Source organism: Cyprinodon variegatus, unplaced genomic scaffold (assembly GCF_000732505.1).
Source record: "Cyprinodon variegatus isolate N-32 unplaced genomic scaffold, C_variegatus-1.0 Scaffold117, whole genome shotgun sequence".
NCBI lineage: Eukaryota > Metazoa > Chordata > Actinopteri > Cyprinodontiformes > Cyprinodontidae > Cyprinodon > Cyprinodon variegatus.
The window spans coordinates 74,954-95,149 of record NW_015150570.1 but is presented as its reverse complement, the minus strand read 5'-3'; the positions used below and the strand labels follow the sequence as shown (position 1 = coordinate 95,149).

At 38.4% G+C, this 20,196-nt stretch overlaps 1 protein-coding gene across 1 annotated transcript in view; it reads left to right on the top strand.

Annotated features, from left to right (window-relative positions):
* Positions 1-203: 203 nt before the first annotated feature.
* The window catches only part of LOC107085141 (plexin-A2-like), a gene marked incomplete at its 3' end in the record, with an annotated part of 93,965 nt that continues 73,972 nt past the window's right edge, over positions 204-20,196 (top strand). The window contains exons 1-2 of the mRNA XM_015375320.1: positions 204-488; positions 16,768-18,115. Of these exons, the coding sequence (XP_015230806.1) occupies positions 16,892-18,115 (1,224 nt within the window). The remainder of the gene's footprint in view (positions 489-16,767; positions 18,116-20,196) is intronic.

The window sequence follows — 20,196 nt, the reverse complement described above, 5'->3', positions numbered from 1 at the left end:
TATACCTAAAACAGGAAAAAATAAAACAAGACAATGTGATTTTGCTAATAAATATATAAATTCGATGTTGTAAGGGTAAGGGGGGCATGATAAATTGTAGCCCATTGAGAAGGATTGGAGTAGTTGGACCACAGGATGACGCGATGGAGGCTGGGTCTAAAAGGAAAAACACACACCGTACGTGAGGTGCAAGTGAACTGATGAGTGACTTCATGTATCACCGGCGTCCAGACTGAAGCGCACTCAGACAGGCAGAGAGAGAGAGACACTGATCAGTCCCTGATCGAGCTGAGCGGGTCATTTGATGCCGTTTCCTCCTCTCTGGATCCTGACTGCCGGCCGGATGACTTTCCAAGCAGCGCGTCTGTTCAGCCCTTAGAATAAACCATCCCTCCTCCTTGCGTCTGCTTCACTGACGGACAGGTGTTGGCCGGACGCTGCGCTCAAACCCCTGCACAACCCATGAATGAGTCTCCTGCTGTTTCAAGGTGAGTATTCAACATTTTGCCTATTTTTTTTCAAACCATTGTGCAGAAGCTGAAAGTTGCATGACTTTACACAGCGCTGAAGCTGTGCACTTGTTGTTTTAAAGGATCTCTTTAGACCACCTGTGACGAGAGGCAGGTGATGATCTAAGAAAAAAGATATCATTCACAGAAAATAGGGAGAGCAGCTCTTTTTTTCTGGTTAGATGAGAATAAGGAAACCATCAGAGGATACATTTCATTCAGCTGTATTAGACAAAGACTGCAGCAGCCTGCATGTGAAGATTCTTTTTTTCTAAGCGTGTGGATTATTCTGGGTAGCGCAGCAGATCAGTGGTCATCAGGCGAAAAAATAGTGTGAAGTATTAAGCTTGGAGATAGTCAGCCAGGCAGTGAGGCAGTCAGTCAGCTCTCCACTATCTGCTCCTCCTGCAGCCTTGGCAGCCAGGGCAGAGTGCAAGCCACTGGGATGCTGATAAGCTGGGGCAGGAGCTGGGATGATGAAGGCTGAGTCCGAAAGCGCACAGAGCTGTGAGCTGTGCCAGCCTCTACAATGCTGTTGACCAAGTGCATCTTTGTTCAAGCCCCCATATGTGACTGTCCCTGTATGTGTGCGGAGGCAGAGGGAGGATGAGGAGGGGAGGCAGTTGGATTCCCAGCTTTTTTTTTTCCTTTTGACTCTCACCCCTCATGCAAACCAGATGAACCCCTCTCTTCTGTCTGTGTGCTCTTTCTGGTCTAGCTTATCTGGCCAGCCAGTTGGACCAGCTTTTATTCTCCTGGCCCCTCCAGAATGAGTAAGGGGAGAGAGAGGGAAAGACAGAGGAAGTAAAAAAAAAGATTGGCTCCTTTCTTGGCATCCTTATGCCTGGCATGTGCTTCGGTATTTTATCAGCTGCCTACTAATTTTAGGGTTTAAATGAATCTCCACATTCATTTTATCTTTTCTCTCTCTGTTCTTATGATAACAGTAAATTAAACTAGGGTTAGTTCTCTGATGTCATACTTAGTGGATCAACAAAGCCTCATTTTTACCAAATAAGAAAAGCAATGACTTATTCTGTTCACATATAACAGAGCTGTGAAGTCATTTTCAGAGACTCTTGCTGTGGAAGAATTAACTGCTTATTTATAGTCAGAATAGCAAACAAACCTATACAAGATTTATTGTTGTCCAAACAAGCAATATATTCAAGAAAAAAAAAAAGTAAAATACAAATAGTTGCAAGGAACTATGATATTTTCATATATATATATATATATATATATATATATATATATATATATATATATATATATATATATATACTCACCTTTTAAGGTTCTGTGTTAGATCCCCAGTATTGGGTCCTTCTGCATGGAGTTTGCAGGTTCTCCCTGTGCATGTGTGGCTTCTCTCAAAGTATTGCATCTTCCTCTCAGAGTCAAAAAAACCCCAAAAACATATATATATATATATATATATATAGGTGACTCTAGTGTATTGGTGACTCTGATTGCAGGAGTGGGTGTGTTCATGGTTGTAGTCTTTGTGTCACTCTGGTGGATTGCTGACCAGAGTATACCCCACCTTTTACTTAACCATAGAATACTGGAAATAGGCACCAGCCCCTTGTGACCCTGGTGCAGCAGCAATAGAAGAAAGATGGATGAATGGATGGAGGTTATGAAAAAACTGGAGTAAGTAGAGTTCATTGTGAAAAGTAATAAAGCCCCTGTCAGCTGTCAAATAGAAGTCTACCGTACCTCTCCAATACTTAACCAAATAGTTTTTTTTGGCTGCATGGTGAAAGGCAAAATCGCCTTGCAGCTAGAAGGTCCTAAAAATCCAAGCTGGGAATTTTCTCTGTGCTTGGAGTTTGCAGGTTTTCCCTTTTTCGCCATGCCATCTCTGAGCATGACCAATCACTCTTATTAACAGTGCTGTTTTGAAATTACATTTTTTCCCCCCCATTAATTCTTTTCATTAGGGCATATTAAGTCATTTTGTAACCGTGATACATTTTCATAATATTTTCAGTGGTAATATTGAGGTAATAATATCGATGTCTGGAAAATGACTATTTCTACTTCAGGACTAAAATTCAGTTATTAATAAAAACAAAAAAGACAAAGTTTTGTACTGTTCTGAAAGAGAAAACAATAATATAAAAAATAATAATACATCTAAATGAACTTTAAACATATACAGATATGCTTTGGTTATGCATTAACAGGATACAGTACCTTCTAAACTTCAATGCAAAGGTACAGTAAATTTTGATGAAAATAAGGTTTTCAGTTTTACAGCACACATCACAATTTCTAAATGGAAATCTGTATAAAACAAATCTATATATAGAGCACATAAAAAGTAATAAACCTTTATATAATATGTCGGTTAATGAGTGAGCAATGTCTAATTATGAAGATATTGCATTAGTAATCACAAGCATCATAGTTTAAGCCAAATTAATTTTTCTCTTTAGACATGGTTTAAAGGTATTTCCAACAAAAAAGAGAATTTTAGGTGTAAGCTGTGATTGAAGAATCTGTAAGAACTTCATACAGGACCAATAGTAAATGTCTATGAGAGTCCTGGTAGTACTGTAATAATTCTCAGAGATTTGTTTCTTAGAAGAAATGTTCCGACTGGATTTTTCAGTTCCTTAGAGGGACCCAACTAACGTGTGATAAACCAGATTGATATGTGTAGTTCAATATGAATTCTATAATTGAATTCTACAAATGGGGGGGATATTCAGTACGATTCATTAAACTGATTGGGTCCCTGCCTCCCATATGAAGTCATTAGCCAATCACAGCAGCAGTAGCAGTTGTGTCATATCTCATTCTTGATTTGTTTCACAACTGGCGGTGTTATCTAATAAATCAAAATCAAATCCAGTCAGGAGGAACATGCAAACATTTTTCCCATCCACAAAGGCACAATCGTGTCCTTTTGCTTGTTTTTCCAAAAAGAAATAGAGGGTATTCCAGCTAAAGCCATCTTTGTTTTGCTTGCTTGCATTCCATTGGTCCAACACATTTCTGTATTAAGGCAAACACTTTTGGCTTTTGTATTTTTCGGAAGTTTGTGAATTCACAAATCAAAAACAGGTAAAACGGTAAAGACCCAACAATTTACAGTAAAAAATTGACGGAGACTAAAAAAAGAAAGAAAATGTATTACCATTGTATTCTAAAGTTACAATAATTTAAGGGTCATTTGAAGTGAAAATTAATTTAACAATCAAGCAAAAGTTCAACTGATTTTTCTTATAGCTTTGCACTATTCTAAACATTAGAATATTCTAAAATAACAAAATGTGGGACAATAAAGGGATTTTCTTTTCCATTATGTTTAGTTTATTAAACATTTTCATAAAACCATTTGAGTATAACAGGAGGTAAGTGTGGATAAACTCCAAGGCAGAGCCTTTAAAGGGGTCATAAAATGCAAAACCGGTCCAGAGAGCTACGAGCCACCATCCTCAGCCGGAGGAGGGGGCCAGGGGCCAGTAACACGGTTGCACTTTAGTCGACCAAAATCCAGGACGACTTTAAAATTCCCCCGGACCTTTTTTTAGGTATGAAAAATAGGACCTGTCCAGGAAAAAGGGGACGTCTGGTCACCCTACCATATCAACTATTTGATGTTTTAGTGAGTGAGTGCTTGTTGCTATGATGAGTCTTCGCTCAGCAGCTTCGCTCTTTGTAAACCAACCAATCAGCGCGCAGCTCATCTAAATATTCATGATCATACCATAAAAGGAAGAAAACCTGTCGTTTCATTCTGGAGCAGCAAATATGCCATTTTCAGCCCAACCAATGTTACACGCCCTATTCAGAGACCTTAAGGACTAGCACCAAATAACCTATAGAATCATTCTATGACCACTTAAATCGCTGCTTTATTTTGTGAAATCAGATAAACATAAAGAAATCAATCAAGATGTCAGGAGCAAAATTGTTGACCTCCATAAGTTTGATATCTTCTTAGCTATGATACTATAATAAGCTATTTAAATTAGTTTCACAAACATGAACAGCATAGGAAAGATGAGCCCTTATATCGTTTATTAGGCTATCTCAGAGATGCACATCTTTGGTGGGAAATATAAAATATAAATCTCCAAAAAAAATTAAAGGACTTTATAAAAATGAAAGATGTAGCTGGTAAATAAGTTACATTCTTTTACAGTAACCGTACTGGAAGAAGCCTTCCCAGCAAACAGCAACACAAGTTACATTTTTCTAACATATTCAGGGACAAATACCTTTTTAGAGACATCTCCTGATGTCTCTAACAACACTAAATGAATTGTTTAGCTTAGGCCTGCACGATAAAAAGGATAAGAAAAAATACTGGCGATTCTTGCAAATTCTAAGTATTTGAGTTGCTCTATGTAAAGAAATAATTTAAAAAAAGTTTATTCCCTTCTGGTTTTGGTTGATTGCAAGCATAGAACTTAGGGAGTAGTGCATTGGAAATTATAAAAGAAAACAGGAAAATGCTGTGTTGGACTGAGATCTTGGTTGCAGTTTGAGTTTGTTTGAACATACCCACCATCATTTTACTTTCTAAAACTATTTATGCTGCCTTATGCAACAAGTGACACCAAATACATTAGCTTTATTTACTGTTACCATACAGTAGGTATAGTGTAAATAAACTGTTTTACATTTCGGGCAGTTCTTCGCTATATTTCCTCATTAATATGTTTATTGGACACTGTTACACATGGAGGAAATGAGGCAGCTTGCCAGTCTTAGAACCCCTTCTCAACTGTAAAGTATGTTAGGGGTGGTGTCATGTTGTATGGGTGTTTAGCTGCAAGAGGGGCAGGTGCACTTTACAATATAAATGACATCATGAGGAAGCAGCACCTCAGTTCATCTTAACATCTGCCACATATTTAAAGCTTGGGCAGACATTGATTTCCCAAATGACCTATGACCCTACACATACTGCAATAGATGTTTGATAAGTTTATATTAATCAATCCTAGCCACTTAAAACGGTTTATGGGCAGAAATGAAGAGATATAAGTGAGCAAACAGGCCTACAATCCTGACCCAGTTGAACCAGTACTGTTATGAAGAATATTCCAAATTTCCATACAGTTCAGTGAAACCTCTGGAAAAATACCAATCAATTTTTGACCCAGGTCACACGGTTTAAAAGAGGCAGCGTATGTGTAGCTCAAGATTTGAGGAAAGTAAGAGAAATATTGGAAAAAGAAAAGTTTTTTGAAATTCTTTTTTTCAGTTGAAAATATTTTAAGCCATAAAGACAATTTATCCAAGACCCTCAAATTACTTCCCAGAGTAATATTCTCTAATTTTGTCTAAGGTTTGATTCATTCAATCTGAAAGGCTTCTGCTAAATTGTCCATTGATTTTATTTGAGGGTTGTAATTCTTTCATCTAGCCCAGAACTGATGGGCGCGTTTTCTGGAAGAACTGCAGTTGAAACCACATTATGGTTGAGTCTCTTGCCCCCGGAGGCAACGCTCGACCGGTGTAGGTGAAGTAATTTAGAACATCTGTCTCTGTCACTTTCACCCACAAGCGAGGAGTTAAATGTTACCTCTGTAGAGATTAATGAACAACAGTAAATTTGAGAGGATCAAGAGAGAGAAGGAATAAGGAATAAAAGATGTAGGAACACAGCTGTTTTTCAGTCAACATACATATATATATATATATATATATATATATATATATATATATATATATATATATATATAAAAATTTGATTACATGTCCTGTTCAATCTGCAACATTGATTGTTGGTAATTAAAGGAAAAGGAAATGCAAATTTGTCTCACAGAAAAAGGGTATACGTGAATACTATACTATGAATTAGTGTGTTTCAGTATTACATTGTGGAGCAGCTCAATGCTATCATCTATAGCTAGGAACCCCCCCTCCATCTCCTCACTTTGAGTCTCACCCTTTCCGCCCTCCTTTACTGTGGGTGCTCATGGAGACACTAATCTAACTGGACTGTTCAGATGCTAAAGCCTGAGGAAAGAGGTGATGTCGAGAGCTCAGTGTGTGCCCTTCTACATATAGCCCTGTTAAATCCTGCACCTGATGTGTCTTTGCTCACATACATAAGATAGAAGAGATAAAGAAGACAGAATAAACAGGGTGAGGAGAGAAAATATGGAGAACCTGCAGTTTATTAAGGATAATTTGCAGTTTTCCTCTTTTCTCCCCTTCCTCTCGGTTTTATCCAGGCAAGGAAGCTTATTGCAGATGGGGACCTCAAATGTAGTCAGGAGACAAAGAAAGGGCAATGCACAGAGTAAAGACAAATAGTAAAGGCTAAAACAGACTGGAAAATTTGAAAGAAAGGGGCTAAACTGACAAACTGTGGAGGAGAGAGGTAAGCCAGAGGAGATGAACAAGTGGAAAGAGTGCAGCTCACCTGCCAGATGGCAGATTTTGGCAGCAGCACTCAGCATGCAGTGATGGTGGTCGTGCAATATGGTGCGCTGCCTCCAGATTGTCACTCTACTGCTGATACAAACACTAGAATAACTTCGCTGATGTGAGAGTTTTGCAAGATTTCCTTTGGCACTGAGTTAAGCAGAAAGCATATGGTCCTGAAAAAAGCTGACAAACTTCTGAGGTTTCATGCTTCCTACATAAATAAGGAGCACTTTCATACTTTTAAAAGATCTCTAGAAATTAATAACAATGCAAGTTTTAGCTTATGAATGTATGAAAATGGGGAATGTCAAATAATAATGAATGGCCCAACAAGCTTATACCACATAACCTTTTTAGGTTAATTTATTGTATCATGTCTTTTACTTACATGAGCAAATAAGGATAAGGTTTGGATTTGAAAGACCATCACATTGGGCTTTTGACATCATCAGGCTGATGTTTGCGCTAGTCTGCCAATAAATGAAAAAAAAAAAATATATATATATATATATATATTAATGAGCTGGGTGTCTAATTTCAAAACTTGAAAACAATTGCTAACAAAAAATTTCTTTGGCCACCAAAATATGTTTTCAAAAGAAATCCAGACATTATCTGTCACCTGCTTTTCTCTTCCTCCCTGTCGACTGTATTCACTTGATATAAGCAAGTATATGCTGGTAATTCTGATCCAAAAAATGGAAAAAGGATAGGCTCTAATAAGTTTGACTTCTGCCTAAACCGTTTTGGTCAGTGTCTATAACTAAAAAACAGCATGCAGTGTAATGTGGTCAGACATGTTTTTAAATTTGTTCTACCCCTTTTTTCTGGCACGCCTAACACCTATTTGGGGTCACGAAGGGTGCTGGTGCCTATCTCCAGCTGTTTACGGGCGAGAGGTACAGAAACAAACAGGACAAACAACCATTCATGCACACACTCACACCTAAGGAGAATTTAGAGAAGCTAGTTGACCTAACAGTCATGTTTTTGGACTGTGGGAGGAAGCCAGAGTACCCAGAGAGAACCCTAACATGCTCAGAGAGAACATGCAAACTCCATGCAAAAAGAAACTGAGCAGTCCCACTTGTCCTAATCACAAAAAATAAAACTGAACTGAACAATTTCATCATTTTAGAAAGGCTGGGTTTATGTTGAGTTGGGGCTTATGGCTTACAGATGACTTGAAGGCTATGAAATTTAGAGCATATAGCTAGCAATGATTTTTAATAAGGAAATGTTATGTTGTAGCCTTGTTATACCATAAACAGTCCTGGCATTCCAAGGATTAACCCCTTTATGTAACTCCTGACTTTACAGAGTTTATGCAAACAGTCACAACATGTCCCTGCTCAAGAGACAGGCTTTTAGAACTGCTGTATCAGGATTTATTAACAGTTGGAGGAAAAGTAAAAAAAGTTACCGGTAGGTGAAAATAGGTACATAAGAAACAAGGATAACCACAGCCTTGAGAGAACTATGGAGCAAAGTCTGAATTCACTACTGTGGACAGCAGCTCAAGTCAGAGTTTGAAGAGTCGCACACATATGCACACGCGTCTGCAGTTTACGGGTTAAAACTGTCACTTTTGTTAAAGTAAGAAATTCTTGAGCAACAGAAAATTATATCTTGGTTAAGGAAAAAAATGAAATTAAATGTCTTCATTCAAGATCAAAGTTAGTTTTGAATTTATGTATTATATTTCTATAATGAGTAACTCAATAGAAAGAAAGAGTCAGGAGACATAGAATCCAGGTTTCATGAAGTTAGAATTAGGTTTTTAATGTCAATGATTATTTGGGAGCCATGTGTCTAGTCTGCTTTATAAACATCCAAAGTCAGTGCAGCCATCTACATGGAGATGTTATACCAGTCGAGCCTTCCCTCGACTGACAAGCTTAATAAAGATAGTTACTTTATTTTCCAGTAGGACTTGGATCCTGGGAACCCTGCAAAAAAGTAATTTACCAAGGGGTTTAGTGACAGAGAAGGCAAAGCCTTTGTTGGAAGCTGTGGAATGCATTGCCCTTGCTTGTCTTACCAGAGATTAAATGGAGTCATGAAATTCAGAAAAAAATGCCATTGTGATTACCCGATGGAAACACCTTAAAAATGGCTCTTATTAGATTACATATACAGTACCACCTACTACCTGGACTTTTTAGAGTGGTGCACTAGTTTTTTGTTGGCTTCGACAAAATACGATCTCTGCTGTTGGTCTTTTTAACTTTTTACACAGTAAAATATTTTGTTTAGCTTTTTGTGGAAGAAAAGTGAAATTTCTGTTCCATCTGATTGGACAGACATTCATTTGTGTCTGGTCCTGGTACAGTGCTCACCATTTAAAAAATTAATAAATATATTAGTTGGTTAAATTAGCTTTACCTCTCATGGAGACAGGATAATCTGAGCAGACCTTCATTTTGTACCATAGTTTTGTGAGCGGTCACCTCAAGCCTTATCTTTACAGTGGATGATATCCTGACCATTGTTTTTAACAGCAGTAAGAATTTAAAGGAAAACTTTTAAAACAGAAAAACATCCATCTCCTTCTCCCTGTTTCTTTTTCTTCCTCTCCGTCTATCACTGTCTACTCTCGCTCGGAGTGATTTGTCAGCAGTGAAAGCAGCAGCTGTTCTTTTGCGGTGTGATATCTTTGATCCTAATCATTCATGCCAGCCACTCCTAACTTTGGCATCCCTTGCCCCATGAAGCCATATGCTCAAAGACTGAGGCAGCGAAGTAAAACACATAGTCTTATTTGGTTTGAGTCCTTTGATTTTGTTATGTGAATTGTGGACTCATGTTTTATGGGTGCGCTGTAACTCTGTTTTTGATTATTTTTTTCATTCCAATGCTTGCCAGGGTGTAGTGTCTGCCAAATGTAATGTGTTTTCCATGTCAGGTTGTTATGATTTATGCATGCAAAAGCAATATAGCATCCCAGATGTGTAAGTGAATCAGTCTGGGCCGATATATTGTTTTTGCTGCACATAAAAACCAGCTCAGAAAAGAAAAGACAGATGAAAGAAAGCAGAAGTAATAGAAAACAAAACAATGAAATTATAACCATACCAGAGTGACAGAAAGTGATGTTGATTCAAAGTTTACCAGCCTTGCATTTCACAGCTTCCCCTCAGTTTTAAAATCCAATTATAACTATATATCCTGACTGTTTGTATTCCTCTTTTCTTTCCCCATCTTGCACCTAAGTAGCTCTACAGGAAGAGAGGTACCGGACAGCCGGTGCAGCACACATGCTGTCTGGCTCTAAAGCAAACACAACTCACTCTGTCTTCTTCTGTGATCACTGAATTATAGAAGACCCTCTATTGCACTCGAACTGCATGGGTTTTCATCACGGCGCTCGAGGTCACCCTGACTTTTCCTCCTACACTCATCATATATGCAATGGAAAAGCTTCTGCAGTTGGGATGAACCAGTTTAAGGTCAACCAGGAAAGACCAACAATAAGATTTATAGAAGAAAGATGTAAAACTGCATGCATGTGTAAATCTAACAGAGTCTACAGCTCCTTTTATCTTGGTTCTTAATGACAATGTCATATATAACGGTGCATGTGTATGTATATTGCATATGTTCTGAGATAATGGCATGGATTGCAGATCACTTTCTTTATGTTGTTTTGGCAATGTGCTGGAATTACTCCCCTATGTCACATTTGCCTCTGTCCAGGTTTCCTGCAGCATCCTGCACTTAATACAAACCGAGCATGTTGTGATGACATAGTGCCGTTTTACAGCTCCCCATAGACACCCGCCTCTACTCTACCAGGAAGATTAGTGGCTGGCTAGAGAGCCCTTAAGCCTGCAATATCTGCAGCTGACCAATAAACTAAACAACAAGCATGCAGAAAAGGCAGTTAGGGGTCATGTTTGGTGATATAAAAATAACTCTTGGATGCACAGAGCCCTGCCAATAAAACTTAATGAATTCACAGAGGCCCGCCTGGCTTTCGGAGCATCAGTGGGAGTAATTTAAATATTGTGTGTATGACTTTTCTCACTGACAAAGAAAAAAGGGCTTAGGGAAGGGCTGCCGTTTGACTTTACATTGTTGAACATAATAGTAAAAATCTACCGCAGGCTAACTGTCACAAGATTCCACAGTGAAGCATCAAAGTGAACATTTCCTCTGGGCATCATCGGTGCAGGCATCCCTACTACACATTACACCATCTGAGGCATAATTCTGTATTTCTATGATGGGGGACTGTGAAGTTTTCTCCTCCATTAAATACGGTGGCTAATCACAAAGCATTGCTTTTCTAATAAACCCCGTAGGTCTCCTGTGATTCAAAATGACATTCATTTAAAAGTCATCATTAATGAAGACGCCGTTTTTTTATGTCCTACTTCCTCGACTCATCACTGTAGGTACCAGCGACAGCCTCTGGCTCTGGCTCGCTGGCTCCCTCCTCCCTCCTGTCTGCCACGTTTGACCTACTTCTGTCTTCAAAACATCGTAAACAGATCTACTAATTGACTTCATTTATTCATTTGGAAGTCAAATTCGGTTGCGACTGGCACCCTCCCAGCCCATTCATGTGTAATGTGTAAAACATAAGTCCCCCCCTTCCCCAAAGACATCCAACATCCTTTTTTTCTGAAACTTCCAATAAAAAAATCCTGTCTTTTGCTTTTATGATCAGTTTACTCTTTTTCCAGTTCATATCCTTTCATATCCACGGATTATCATTTCATTCCTCCCTGCATTCATGTTATGTATGTACACAAACAATTTTGGATCCAGCTTTGTATCTGATATATAGTCTTTTAGATGTATTATTTCCCTTTCCCTTGCCATCCCTTGCTGTACCTTACCTTGCCTAATAGGATTATAAAGATTTTCATATTGTATTATTTAATGCTATATCATTAGGCAAATGCTGGATCATTAGCAATTTATGTTAAAATAACTTACTTGTTGATTATCTGTGTTATTCACTCATTTAAACAAGCTATTGGAAAAAAGTTATTTGGTCAGTTTTTGTGTTTAATTTACACTTACCGGTATTCCATTACTTCTGAACAGAAAAGTACTGGGCGTTGCTATTCATTTGATATCTGATGGACATCTACTGGACATGTCACATCAACTTTGAGCTTTTCGTCACAACCAAGGGAAGAAAGCTGAAACGGGGTCAACAGCATGTTATATACATTTAAACAGAGGATATGTTGCCAAACATGTTGTCAACTATGCTGTTGTGTTGGAAATAAGGAAGCTGTATTGGCTTTGGAAAAACATCAAAAACATCAAAGTGCCTGTCTTTAGAATCCTTTTATAAAGCTTTAGGGAATCTTGAATTTGCAGCTACGACTGTGGAATACGTTGTTTTACAGTTTTTCAGCATCCCTTGTTTTTTCCGCTTTCTTAGCCTCATTCACAAAATATCTACCAAACAGCACTTTTGCCTTTGTTTTTGTTTTTCCAACTACGACCAAGAGGTATTTCCCGAGTTTAAAACTTTCATCCCCTGCTCGCTGTTTTTTAGGGTAAGCACTCACGCTTCAGTTAGACTTTAAAAGGATAGGATCGGAACTAATTGTGTGACTGCATCGTTGCTCTTTGAAAATATTCAGCTTTCGAAGGAAAAAAAATGGCGTAAGTGCCATACTGTAAGTGCAACGTCACTAGTATCTGTCCTGTATGAATTTGCATGCATTGAACATTGTTTACGAATTCTGCAGCTGATTAAATTTCCTCAAAAATCCAAGATCTTGAAATCTATTGACTAAACTTTATCTAAACTTTTTTGCTCCTCATACGCCAAAAAGTTAGAAGCCAAGCAATCTTGTATGTCTCTGTAGAGTCTGGTTGTAATCAAAAAGACAGAAGCTGTTATGACTACTGTAGTTCAGTTTTCCACCCCCGTGGTCTTTTACTGTTATTGCCTTTGTGCAGTCTTATAAATCTAGGCCAAAGTTACAACAGAACCAACAAGAACAACGAAAAAATGTTTTTATCACCTCTGATGCGAGTGACAATGAATCCCATTGTTGACTAAGTGTGAGAGCAGAGATCCAGCTTCTGACCTTTCCAAGGAACGCAGCACAGTTTGCAGACAGTGCTCACAATCTCAAAGAAATGTGCGGCCAGAAAAAAAAACAAACAGAACAAAACAAGTCAAACTAAAACACAGTGCTGTTTTTGATAAATCTGATATTGTTTGAAAGATAAGAAAAAAGATTTGTCCTGAAAAAACAATCTTTACAAAAGATATGAGGAAATTCAGAATAAAGTAAAATTGCATTTATGCGATTTAGTTCACTACAACTTTGAATTTTAATTAAGACACATTTCTGTCCATTACTATAAAAATGTAAAGTTAAAAGTGGTTTTGAGAACATTCCACTCTGTGGTTCAAAAAGAAAATAAAAATAACTTTGAATAACTAAATTCAGCCTAACATGGAGCTAAAGAGGCTGTAATAGCATTTCAGCACACTAAAAGCTGATCCAAGTGATGGATTTGGTTCCACTCATCTTCATCCAGGTCAAAGGGTTATGTTTATAGTGAACAAGACCCTGGTCTTCTCTCTTTCTTGGATTGAGATTGGTGCCTATTGAGAGCTTGCATCCCCCCAAAGGCCTTGGTAAACCCACGTTTCTCCTACGTGTGTGCTGGTGCATGTATGCGTGTGTGTGGGTATGTGTGTTTAGTATATATATATATATATATATATATGTGTGTGTGTGTGTGCATGAGTCACGTCTGGGGCAGAGCATGTCTGTGATTGGTGAGGTGGAGAATTCAGCAGGGAGGACTGTGCAGGGCGAAGAGCTGTCTCCATAATCCAGGGTAAACACCGAGCAGCATGACTGCACGCCTCAAACGTGACCAAAGCTGGGAGAACAGAAATGGATGAAATGATGAGGCTGCCGCTCGCCTGCATGCCTGCCCACTTTTGCTCCAGATTTTTCCCTGTTTTGTAACACCTTTGAGAATTTGAAGAGGTAGATTCTCAACAATAAATTAACCTCTGGGTGGCACCGCAGGTGTCGACTGTTTAAGGTCATGCCAGACTCAAACCAAGCTCTGCAAATATCATTTAGTCTGCTATTTACTGCCAGATCTCAAGAGTCCAGGCCTATTTGTCATTTAAAGTTAAGAAAAGGAAAGTTCTTAATGCCCCAAAGACGTTTTACGTGTAAATCGCAGAAAAGATCTTTATCTGGAACTTTGTTTGAAAAGATATTCAAGCTAATGGGTTCTCCTTTGATGCCGCTAAGCAGGGACGACACAGTTGGGAAACACAAAAGCACTCAACTGCTTCATTTTAAAGTAGCAGAAGAACTGGGACAAAAGGTTCAGTCAGATTTTTATGATCCAGATTTCAAAAGGCTTTTTACTGCATTGCATGCCATTCTGCTGTGGAAGATTCAAAAAAAGGAATCCCACAATGAACCAAAAGCTTTTGTTTGACCAACACTTTGGGCTAGAAATAAAATGTTGAAATAAAAAGATAAATAAGCACACAATCTGTTGAAAGAGAGAGACTCCTCTACCCTCATAGCTGATGATTTCAGGGATTTTCAGTAGGAATTTTTTAGATTACATTTTGCCCAAAACAGATGATGTCGTTGTAAGAGCCAAGTTATTCTGCCAAATCTTAGTGTTTAGAGAAAAAGATCAAAGTAAACCCAAATTTTCATGTAAAATAAAAAAAAGGCAAAACAAGAGAAATCCCTTTTATTTATTTAAAGGTTAGGACTGATATTAAAAAGAGAAAAATGATTCAATTAACTCATGTAAATGTCCTGTGGTAAAGCAAACACTAACTTCAAATGTAAATGCCACAGAAAAGGTCTGACGGATATTACTCGCCAATTACAGTTGGGGTTGCTCATACTGAGGCTGCCAAATTGAGCAGAGTAGGTCGAGGCACTTGAGTAACTTGTCCTGCTGTGTGAGCCTTATGGGGACAGATGGACAGTAGATGCTGGAGTGGAGCTTAATTCAGCCCTGCCTACTCAGTCCATCCGCTCCTTCCCTGGCTCCAGCTCAACTCAGCTGGACATCCTGTTAGTCAGCTAAAGGAGAACACCTAACATAGCTAGACCCAAGTATTAGGATCTGCCATTTCTGTCTTCATTTAACCTTTACCTACAAGCCTCACTGTGATCACATTCTGTTAAGGTTAGCACCAGCCAAAAAACGACTGGTTGGAGATTAAGCCTTTTAACATTCGGTAAGAAATGTAAAGGTCTTTAAACAAAACAAACAAACAAGAAGACATTAGGATTGTGTTGAAGTGTTTTCTGATTACCGAAAAAACTGAAGTCACCTGCCGCCATCTTGTTACTCCCCACTTTCACAGAATCGCACCGTAAAAATGCATTTAATGTAACGTAATTTCCATAACAATGCAATCAATACATGTATTTTACATTTACAATGTATAAAAAATTTTCAGAACATCCAGTTATCCATTTTCACTTGTTCAACTTCGGCACTTATATATTGCTTAATATTGTTTAATATTTGGTTGCTATTACCTGAAATAATCAGGTAACAGCAACTAGAGAGTAATTGCTATCAAACCCTTTCATATTTTACTAACTATGATATAAACCTTCCTGAAAAATGTAAACTATTTATAATTTGATGGTACTATTTTTAGTCTTTAGTCTTATACTTTTTCTAAATATAAGGTTTCCAAAGCCCCGCCATCTTGACTGACAATTTAACAGTGTAACATTTAAAACAGCATAGTTTTAAAACATACAGTTTGTTGTGTGGGGAAAGGGATCAGCCTCCTGACAACCCTACAAGAGCAGGAGGGTTTAGACATTAAAATGGATTGATGTCATAACCCTTACCTATGCACTACAGCACAGATAGTTTGCATATACCAATAGTATCCGTAACACGGTTTGGGAAGCATAGAAGTAGAGGGAAGATGATGGAATTACTTATTTCAGAGAGTAAATTAAATCATGAAAATGTATGACTAAATATCCTCCAGGTATTATGATTCCACAGTCGTTGCCAATGGCTGTTTGCATCTCTTTCACAAAATATCTTGAGGGAAAAATATGAAAAACAAACAAAACGAAACAACAAAATGCTAAAATAATTATCCCTTTATTTCTATCTGAAACATCTTCCAAAGACAAAACAACATTAGGGACAAAAAATAAGAAACTTAATAAATACATGAAATCAGCTGAGCATTCTCATATGTAACTCTCACCTCCTTTCAGTCAGTCTGCTTGTCAGACTCTGTTTGTCTTGTTGGAACATCAATATCAAATATGCAAGTAAAATTAAACAGGGAAGAGTGAGGGTTGATGCTGCCTGGCTCTGAATCTCTAATGACTCCTTACCATCCTTGGAAAAAGCCTGATTAATTTAGGAATCAACTGCAATGAAGAGTGATTAATTCCTCCTGGATTCAACCATTTAAATGAACAAGAGGGAGGGGAGCAGGGAAAACACAGAGCCCAAAATATGGATGCCTAATTAATGCATTCAGATAATTTAATTAGCCACCCAAAAAAAGGGAATGCATGGTTACATTGTGTCATTGCTTTGTTCGAAAGGCAAGCTGGTTTGTCTTACAAAGCAGCCAATATAATAGGCCTCCCCGATGTAAGATTGGACTGTCTCACTGGTTAGTAAATATAGGCAGGCACTTAGAACACATGATTACATGTTTTTTTTGTGTTTTGCATCTGACTAAGCAGGGATAAAAGAAAAAAACAAGCCCATGTATTTCTAGGTCTTCAAATGAAGTGTCTTATTATATCTTGAGAGCTAATTTCTCTCACTTGAAATAATCAATGGTTTGTTTATATTTATAAGCAATTCTCTCTCTTTTTTTCCTCTTTAGAATGATGTGAAGATCACTTCAGACAAGGCCACTTCTCAGCTCATTTTTCCTCAGCGCAATCAAACCGTTTGCTGGTACGCAACCCCATTCATCTGAGCTTGGTATTCAGTGGAGCCCTGTGGGGATGGGGACATGCTCAGATAAAGGATGGACTTACTACAGCCTCAGAAAAGGTCACCGCCCTCCAAAGGTTATGTCGTGGCCCCTGGCCCTGTGTCTATTGACTCTAGTATTTTTGAATCAAAAGAAGACCCTTGGACAGACAATGAACACCTTCCAGTCAGAGAGGAGGGAATGGCCATTGAACCATCTGACGGTGCATCAGTCCACTGGGACTCTGTACATCGGAGCAGTCAACCGGATCTACAAAATGTCTGCCAATCTCACCCTTTTGGTATCCCATGACACTGGTCCAGAGTACGATAACAAAGCATGTTATCCTCCCTTGATAGTTCAACCCTGTTCTGAGCCTTTGGCCTCGACGGACAACGTCAACAAACTGCTGCTCATTGACTACTCCCACAATCGGCTGCTGGCTTGTGGCAGTCTTTATCAGGGCATCTGTAAGCTGATGAGGCTAGATGACTTATTCATCCTAGTAGAGCCCACTCATAAGAAAGAACACTATCTGTCAAGTGACAACCAAACAGGAACAATGTACGGGGTCATCGTTCCCTCTCAGGGACAGGATGCCACTCTGTACATTGGCACTGCTGTTGGCGGCAAACAGGATTACTTTCCAACTATCTCCAGCCGTAAGCTGCCCCGTGACCCAGAGTCCTCTGCCATGCTCGACTACGAGCTTCACACTGATTTTGTTTCATCTCTTATCAAAATCCCTTCTGACACGCTAGCTCTTGTTCCACATTTTGACATCTACTACATCTATGGTTTCTCCAGTGGAGCCTTTGTGTATTTCATGACTGTCCAGCCAGAGACGCCAGAGAACGGGATGCCTGCTGGCGGCTCCCCTGGTGACCTATTTTACACGTCTCGCATCATCCGGCTCTGTAAAGGTGACAAAAAGTTCCATTCGTACGTTTCTCTTCCGGTGGGCTGCGTACATAGAGGTGAGGAGTACCGTCTGCTGCAGGCGGCTTACCTCTCTAAGGCCGGCAGGGTGCTGGCTAAGTCGCTCAACATCAGTGCTCAGGAGGATGTCCTCTTTGCCGTGTTCTCCAAAGGACAAAAGCAGTATCATGACCCTTCAGATCACTCGGCTCTTTGCATTTTTACCATCCAAGCCATCAACATGCGAATTAGGGAGCGACTACAGTCCTGCTACCAGGGAGAGGGAAACCTGGAGCTCCACTGGCTGCTAGGAAAAGACGTACAGTGCACAAAGGCTGTGAGTAGACACATTATTTTAGACCACATCACAAACAGTGGTGTGAACAAAGAATTAGGTTTTAACCATTTTTCTTTCCTTTAACTGTTCCATAACTATGATTCTAACTTTAACATCTAATAGGCAGTCAGTCTGGGCCGTTCTGCATAAAGCATTCAGGTCTGAGGATCCCATTACTGTGGTATTGCTTGGGGAGATAAATTCCACAATGCTAATCAGGGGAGTTTTGTATAGAGCTTTGATTTCATTCAGGGGTTTGAACACTGAATCCCACCTCCTTCTCCACCTCTCTTTTCTGCCTCTCTCTCCCTAATTTTCTTTCTCCTGCTCTTGTCGCTGTCAGCAGTACTCGATCCCTTTGAGACCTGTTCTTGATCTTGAGAAAAAGGCCTTTCTTGTAAATGTCCAAGTCTGGGTCTTTGTGAAAGCTGTAATTCTGCATAATGAGCACCTCTCTTGGAAATAAGCTGAAAATGAAGCATAAAAAACATTAAAATCCTTCACAGGATTTGCTGTAATGATCCGTAACTCATACTTTGATTCCATCCTGAAATTCTCTATAAATAAGATGTAACTTGTACAGAAAAGCGTCAGATAAGGAAACATGTTAGGTAGTTATTGAACAATAGTCTCCAACTGGGGAGCAAGACTCTCTCTATATAGTAATCTGACAAAGAAAAAAACGATCAGTCGCTGTTTAGTATTTCTTTAAGCGCACTGTAAGCAAAATAGAAAGATCAACACTAACATTTGTCTCTGCAGTACAATCCCAATGCTGATATAAAAGGAAATGACAAAAAGATATACTTTAATTGAATGATAACCATTTCCTTCCTCACATGTTTAGAGTTATAAAGGCAATAGGTTAGAATCCGCAAATTTCTTAGATGATAAGGTAAATTTGATTGATATTTTACAGTGCACGCCCCACTCAGAGATTTTTTTGCACAAGTTTTGTGCACAATTCTAGCAAAGGTTACTTTTGTTTGTTTTTTAGGAACCTGACCTAACAAATATCTCAACTCAAATGTCTTAACAATGAAAACTAAGTAGTAGGATATGGTATTAATTTCTCTTAAAACATGTAAAACGTTATCGAGCTGTTTCTGCAAAACCTGGTAAAAGTCAGCATAATGGAACCGAGTTAACTGAATATAAAGTAAAACCATCTAGAAGAATTACATCATATCTCCTTTGACTTTTCAGACTGATTGCAGCCAGTTTTATTCTCTTTTTTCTGCAAATCTAACTTTGTATAAGCACACCATATCACAAGATGCATAATTTATTGTAAGAAGTTAAATTGAGAATAAAATAAGGCTGTGTCCCACTGATCCTTTGAGTGTAAAAACCTTTGATTCAGTATCCACTCATTGTTGAATAATGCTTTAATTATCGTCACTAAACAGGCTCCTTTAAAAGCCTTTTGGTTTAGAAAAGACATTGATGCGTTCAGGTATTACATCATATGTTAAAGGGGGCAGTCAGAGTTACACAGCAACACTGTGAAAACGAGAGTACAAACTGTTTTTAGTATAATAGTAGCATTTAGCACAGTTAGCATTACTAATCAGGAGTCTCTTTGTTATCCCTATAGAGTAGGAAGCTTATGACTAATACTAATACTAACTACTATTACTAATACTAACTACTGTTACTTTTAGTCTTCCTGTTATTTGTTATCTTATTGTGTAGCAGGTTAGTTGAGTAGTCAAAATATCTTAATAAAAAGTTTTTTAATAAGTAAAATATCTAACTTTTTGTCTTCCTTCAGTAACTAACACTGAAGATGCTGGTGTGATCGGGTTGTGATTATGCATGCTTTAACTGTGGAAAAAGATCATTTAGGTTTTAAATATGTAAAGAGCTAGTCAAAGGTCAAATTCTTTAAAGTGCATAAATTCAGTTAAGTTTCTTAATACTTTTTAAAAATTGAAATGCCATACAGAGTAAAACCTATTGAGTAGAGTACCATGAATCTAGACTTAAAACTATTGCTAGACTTGCTTTAAGCCCTTTTTAAACTGTCTTGATGTAAGTAGGACTGACTGGGAGATGAATACAGAAATGTGGTCTTTTGC